Below are 7,504 nucleotides of genomic sequence, written 5' to 3' on the forward strand. Positions count from 1 at the left end.
TTTTGTAAAAATGCCCCAAATATGGCAGCAATCTTAAACTTGGAGGAGCAAAATGCCAATGAAAGTGTGCATTTCAAGTTTATTGAAGCAAAACGCCTAAGGTATTTGTTGGAGCAATGACGCCAAAGGTATTTGAAGAGGCAATGACGCCAAAGGTAAAAAAACGCAGCCAAAGGAAATCATGTTTTTGCAAAAAAACGTGGTATTCAATGCACCATCAATGGATCATTAAATGTCTTGAAACTTATCCCATACTCCACGCCTAGGTGGGAGAGGGCAAAACGCCTTAGGAGATTGCAAGTTCATGGAGTAAAAAACGCCCAAAATGTGGATTGGATAAACCACGTTTTTGCTGATTCAGCTCCAAAAACCAGTAATAATAAACTCTAAATGGCGAAAAATGTGTTTGAAAATGCATGAGAATAGGATAGAATCCTAAACGCCTTGCATCTCTAGCAAATCTCCCCAAAAAAATCGCTTTGACATCTTCAACAAATCCATTTTCCTTGCAAATCGGGTTTTGGGGGACAAATAACAAGTTCGATTTACCCAAAAACATGCAAATCGGGTTTTGGGGAGAAAATAACAAGTTTTATTTTCACTTTTTCCATTTATAAGCCAAAATCGGGTTTTAAAAGACACATGACAAGTTTGAAATTGTCAAAAATGCACTTTTATGTCAAAATCGGGTTTTAAAAGACAAACTGCAAGTTTAAAAATACTTGTAAAAGGGAAATAAAATCCCTACAACAAGTTAAAAACACTTGCACATATGTAATGGGGATTTAAAATCCTTATTACATGTGAAAATCATTAAAGTAGGGGTTTTTTGAACAAACTGCAAGTTTACTTGCAGTTGAGCCAAAAAACCCCTATTTTAACTAAAAATGACCCAAAAACAATAAAAAGATAAAAACATTAAAGGGGAAACTTAAAATAAATTACAAGTGACATATTTAAAACAAAAGTGCACATGTAATTGATCAAAAATTCCCCTACAAAGACCATAACAATGAATATCATTAAAACTTGTAGTTTGAAGAAAATTCTCCACCTGCAGTCTGGGTTTTAAAACCCGAAATTGAAGGAAAGGCATAGCAAACGAACTCAGAATTGGACGAAATTCGAAACGTAGTTCAAGAATGGACTGAGGATCAAGCCAGTCCAAGGATTAGTCGAAATTCTGCATCGGGAAGCGTGCCATAGAGTAAAAATTTCAATTTTTTCATAAATTTTTACCGTAGTGGTCCTTCATTTTTTGCAAACAAAAAATGAGGACAACAAAAGGAATATTACATATTAATAAATTAATGATATTATTAATAAAACAATCATTAATGAAACGATAATATCTGTAACATCCAACTATTTATTTATTTATTAAATATTATTTAATATTTATTTAAATAAAAAAACATATTCTTGAAATATTATTATATTATGATCTTTTGGAAATATTATAAAAGAATGTAACATATTAATAAATTAATGATATTATTAATAAAACAATCATTAATGAAACGATAATATCTGTAATATCCCTACATCTAAATATTAATCCACTAAATTAATCTAATGTCTAAATATTTAATAAATTAATCTTAATCATAGAAGAATAGACTAAACCATCCCACTAAGAAAGATTCAATGATATTTGATTTGATAATCGGAATGATGAGATCCAGTGATGACAAATGGTAGTCAAATCAATAAACAACAAGTAACCTTCGATCACTAAGGCAAAATAAATTGATATTAAGGACTAATTATTCAAGGGTGCGATTAAACACATATAATACATGGATACAATTAACAAATAAGCATAAGGAGGTACGGTGTGAAGGGGAAAGCATGACCATTCCAAATCATGGTTACAACCGATCAAAGATACTTAAGCGGAATCAAACACTCGCTCTTGGGGAGGAAAAAAGGGCAATGATCGAACAGATGGAAAAACTAATTAAAAATAGTATGTGCTGAGGACAGGCGATAACATCGTTATTCTTGGGGGTATGCATAGGGGATGTGCTTGATACGTATGCCTAATATGTGAAACCTGATAATGTCTGTATGCAGAATTTAATAGTAATATTATTATAGACTGCCATACGTATAAATCATATTTTATTTTATATGTAATGGCAGACCATGTCAGATCTGTCTGCCTTTACAATCTCTATTATTCTAGCAACTGATGTATTAGGCAGCCAGCAAAAATAGAAACAGATCAGTGACAGGTACATATGGAAAGGATTTCTAATTTTATAATGGAATATAACAGCCAATAATCCTATATGTAAAATCCTATATGAACTTAATTAAATCAGTGGCATTAATATGGTATAAAAGCTGAAGAAGCAATCGATATCTAATTATTCAAACAGCTTAAAATGAATACACATAATATTACTCTCTCTCTCTCTCTCTCTCTCTCTCCCTCTCTCTCTCTCTCTCTATATATATATATATATATATATCAGTTAATGAATCAAAGGTAACCAAAACTCAGTTTGCACAAGTTGATGTAATACTGTAAACTCATATAGTGCTAATAACTTAAGGAATCTAAGCATAGTTAGATGTCCAGTCAGGGGAGGAATATTATTGAAGAAGTTCGAATTACACCATTGGCAGTCAACTATTGTTACTGCAGATCGGTAATTGGTGTCAGCATCCTGTGAGAGTAAATCCCCCTTCCCTCATTAGGATTAGGAAATAAACTTAATGTAATGAATGTTGAATGTGTTATAATACCAATTCATGTAATAATTTAAGAAAAATGAATCGCAACATAAGAATGTATTATAATATATGTTAATTATTAGTAAATTGACATCTCTCCTAATAGGGGACATTACAGAATACCAATGGCATCCTCATTCCCGTCTTTGTATCAGTATCTGTATTCCCATGTCTCCAGGTAACTATGATTTTTTTGTCTTTAAGCAGGAAACTGTTCTTGAAATATCCTGCATGCATGATTCTATCCCATCTCTAGTCTGTTTACGTTCTTTTGTGTTGTTATCTAGAGCATGAAGATAATGGGAGGCTTCATTACCCCTAGTTAGTTTCTGTGTAGTGTGGAACACCTTTATGAAGCCTATGAAATGATCTTTCCCTTCTTCCCGTGTCCTCTCTGTTGGGATTCTGAAACTGTGAAGGATTAATTGCTCAAGGTCTAAGATGCAATTCAAGTTGAACTCTTGTTTTTGGCCATTATATAGGTATTCAATCTTCATTTTCACTTTGCTGTTCTCCTGTGAAATTGTAGGTTATCAATGTCATTGGATGGTGGAATGCTAGATTATCTTGGAGATGGTGCAGTTGAGGAAGGGGGTTACTATTCGGAACTGTTAAAGGAATACGATGGTGTAATTGTTTCAGATTATGTGTTGTTTGATAATCCAACACTTCTTTCTTATGAAGCGGGGGCAAAGCAGCCTCTGAGGATAGTAGTTACCAGAAAATTTGACTTTCCTATTGATTCAGTTATTTTTAATACCAATCTTTCTCCAACCTTGGTGTTAGCAGATGAGAGAGCTTTTGTAGATGATGTGCAGAATGCTGGAAAACAAAGTGGTCAATCTATGGAGATGCTTCTGAGACAAAAGGGGGTGGACGTTATCATACTGAAGAGGCTAGATTTTGTTTCAATCCTTGATGTCTGTAATAAACGTGGCTTATGCTCTGTTCTGCTTGAATCAAAAGGTTTAGCATCTTTTGGCAGTGAGAACTTCTTTGGCAAGCAGGCTTTGGAGGATGAAGCTTTTCAGAAATTAATAATAGCAATTTGTCCTTTGATATCTGGTATAAAGAAGACTGGATTAAATTTTAATATTCCTCCCAGCAAATTGAACAGATTAACAACAAGAATGTCAAAGGATGTAGCATTGGTTGAGGGATACTTCCTGAAGGATTTCTGTTACACTGGGCATTAGAGAGTACATTGATGAATCTTCCATATCATAAACCAATAGGGTAAGGAGATACTTGTTCAGTATGAACATGTTTGTAAAGGAGCAATTTCAAATCAAACATTTTTTCAAGTTGAAATGTTGAGTATAAAATAGTAGCGACTGTTATTGTATAACTATATTATAATCCTATACTGTTGGATCTTCTATGATATGAAGTAAAGTGTTAAATTCATCTTTTGTAAATTAGCTGTAGAAATGCGTGGGTTGTATTCTGTATTATTTTGGTTGAGTTAAACATTAAGCCTGGGTTTCAAATACTGTAGGACTTGCACATCAAATGGCCCCCTTCAGTTTTTCTGTTGGATAGACAGAATAACATGATCAGCAACTGACATCAGCAACTATCCACTACCAATCCACACCATTTGATCTGTACAAATAATTTGAGTTTGTGTCTTTCCTCACCATATATCATCCAAACATTTTCATTGCGTTTATAATCTTATTTAAGATATCAAGAAACCATGTTCATCAACATACATCATTTCACTATATTAATATACATTCATCGAAGAATATTAACAAACCAGAAATTATAACACTTTTAAAATAAAACTTATACCCTAAGAAGGCTCTTGTAGGCCTTCTTCCACTTTAAGGGGTTCTAGGAACTGAAATGGGTTTGCGCAGAGAAGTCACATGGTGAGGAAAGGTTTAGTTGGATTAGGCCTTGTTTGAATGACTCTTATCTTGGAATGTTCCTATAAAGAACCTGCTATTAAATAGAACACATAGATAAAAAGTAGAGAATTCTGCACCTTGATTATGAACTAATTATTAAATGGTTGTCAAATTTATGCCTCTGGGTTCCAATAGCCAAAATACAAAGCACTTGTTTCTTTTATTACTACTGCATTGCCTCATGTCACACATGCAATATCAACATACTACCGACATATTTAATACCATCTACAGCCAACTCAGAACAAACAACTAATGAACCACCAACTGCTAGTAGCTGCTAGCTTTCACCCAAAACATGAAAGTTAACTAACTGGCAGAAAAGCTGCTAGCAGTTAGCTAATTCAGGAGACACTTGGCATACAAATAAGTTACTATTTAAAGTTGGTTTTTCCTCACCTGATAAATGTGGGATATTAAATTTGCTTCACTGCTTTGTTCTTTTTTTCACCACTTGCATAACCTCATCCATTCTTCCTTTGTCTCCACAGGATCAGTTTCATAATCATTCCATTTCCAGTGTTTTGCAGTGTTTCTTGAGAATGGATCATTGAAAATTGGTGAATTAAACAATGCTTGTATTCTCAGAAGAAGTATTTGAATACGAAGAGCTATACTCCACTCGCCCTTTAGATATTCAAGCATATGCAACCAAACTCGTCAATGTTGGAGTTCCAAATCTTGGTCAGAAAGAAAGCAGAGCTGCAATCTCCCCATTTTCGTGAGCATCAGAGTTTGAGGGATTAGCTTATTATTTTGACTCTTGTAGGCTAAAATGTTTGGATAGAGAGTCTCAGTGGCAGTTCCACTTCTTCAGTTCAGTCTTGGGTTTAGTTCTAGGGCCTTTGCAGTCAGTGTGTGGACTTAGTTGAGGGAATAGTAAGTCAATCTGGCAGTAGTGTTATCTTTAGTCCTGGACACATGGAGTTATTCAGTGTTGACTCTAGCTTCAGACAACACGTCAAAAAACGGAATATTGAGGGAGATATTAATTTTTTAGTGGTTAAGTTATTAAATTAACTTATATGAATATTATAAAGTCATAAAGTGACTTTATTAAAATTAAAAGCCACTTAAATATTGTAAAGTGATTTTTATTAAATCACCTAAGTGAATTTAGACGTCGAAAGCAAATTAAAACTTTGGAGAGTAAATTAAATACATTTAAATGTATTTAAATGACTTTGAGTGTACTTTATTGGGAAACGTGTCATTTGGAGTTATTATAAAGTTATGTTATTAACTTTATTAAAGTGAGCCACTTAAATAATATAAAGTGAATATCAAAAGGGTACGTCTAAGTGGGGAATTAATTCATATGTTGCATAAAATATATTAAGTACATTTTAAATGCATTTAACTCCCTTCAAGAGGAAATCACACTTTTTGGAGAATTATGCCTTTTTGGGTTTATAAAGGCAAAGCAAGCAATTCAACCTCTATTATTGATGATTGATTATTTGACATTGCTTGTTATTTTGCTCTGTGAAATTCTTTGACAAGGGTTTCAGAGGTTTGGCCATTGGAGAATGAAAATTCTTTGTGGATCTGTGATTGTGAGGCTGTGGAAGATCAGCTGAATTATTGCAATTGTGAAGGCTTCATTCAGGAGTCTTATTGTGCTTCGACAAAGATTCTTTTATCCAAATATTGCAGATTTTTCAATTAGGAAAATGCAAATTTAGGTTAGACACCCCAATTAGCAACATATTTCATTTCAATAAGCAGCCATACAATTTCTAGTTGTTGGTCGTACAATTCAGGCTTGGCACGTGGGGTCCAGGAAATGGACGTTTTGACTGGGAGGTTGAAACGCCTACCTATTTTGCAATCTAGTTGCACCATTCCCAAAGCCCAGCATAATCAGGTGGATTCATCTCATATTTGGCCTGGAGAAATTGTACTTTGGACTTGTACTTCAATTTTAGTCAGTTTCCCAGTTTTGGTTGGCAAACTCCAAAATTCTTTATTTAAAATAAGTTGAGGACCTACGGGTATGTTTCATGCATTAGTTTCATTTGCAACAGTTACTTAATGCATAATCTAGATTCGATTGTTCCATATTTGGCATCTATTCAGTTATATGAGCAATTCTTGCTTGGTGCACTTGTTTTTTTAATTTAAAAATTGTTCAAAAACCATTGAAAATCCAAAATCAAATCAGCAATAGTATTTCAGGAGAGTTAGAACCAGCAGGGTTCTTACAAGAGCTTTGGTGCCACCATTGGATATTCTTGAGGGAAAAATGTTTCCAACTTAAAATCACCCACTTCATAAGGAGACTAAAAGGAGCCAAGAATTAGTACATTGAAATATCATAAATTATCCTTCACTGGAGAAGTACTTATACCAAGGGCTTGTGCATTGAGAAATCACAGTGTTTCCCATTGTAGATACCCTCTTGTTAACGAGCAACCAGTTCCACCCTCAGTTACAGATTCAGTGTTGATGTGGCACTAGTGGTTCCCTCCAACTCTCTGTCTTGTCTCATAAATCCACTTATGATCAATTTCTCCAATTTCCAGATGAAATCACTTTCATGCATACACTATTGTAGTTGTTTTGGTCTGATTGAGCTCTGAAAATCTTCCCCGCTGCCCCTTCAAATAATGCTCCTGTCTCCAACTGTAAGCAACTTTTCCTCTAACCTCTGTGCAGGTAATTCTTCTGGCCTTAAACTTCACGAGCTTGCTTTTATTCTTACTGCATACAAATAAATGTTCGCTTTAATGGATATTTCATATTACTATTACCCTCGATTTTCCATGCAATGATGGTGCTTGAAAAACAATAATAGTACCTCCTAGGTAAGATAGAAATAAATGTATTTATTCAGATTTATTCAT

The 7,504-nt window shown here is 34.0% G+C and overlaps 1 protein-coding gene across 1 annotated transcript in view; it reads left to right on the forward strand.

The window, feature by feature from the left end:
• Positions 1-4,149, forward strand: part of LOC131060778 (riboflavin biosynthesis protein PYRD, chloroplastic) — a 100,203-nt gene extending 96,054 nt beyond the window's left edge. The window contains exon 3 of the mRNA XM_057994168.2: positions 3,272-4,149. Within this exon, the coding sequence (XP_057850151.2) occupies positions 3,272-3,938 (667 nt within the window). The 3' untranslated portion in view covers positions 3,939-4,149. The remainder of the gene's footprint in view (positions 1-3,271) is intronic.
• Positions 4,150-7,504: the final 3,355 nt, after the last annotated feature.

The sequence above is a fragment of the Cryptomeria japonica genome, chromosome 10 (assembly GCF_030272615.1).
Source record: "Cryptomeria japonica chromosome 10, Sugi_1.0, whole genome shotgun sequence".
NCBI classification, from domain to species: Eukaryota; Viridiplantae; Streptophyta; class Pinopsida; order Cupressales; family Cupressaceae; genus Cryptomeria; species Cryptomeria japonica.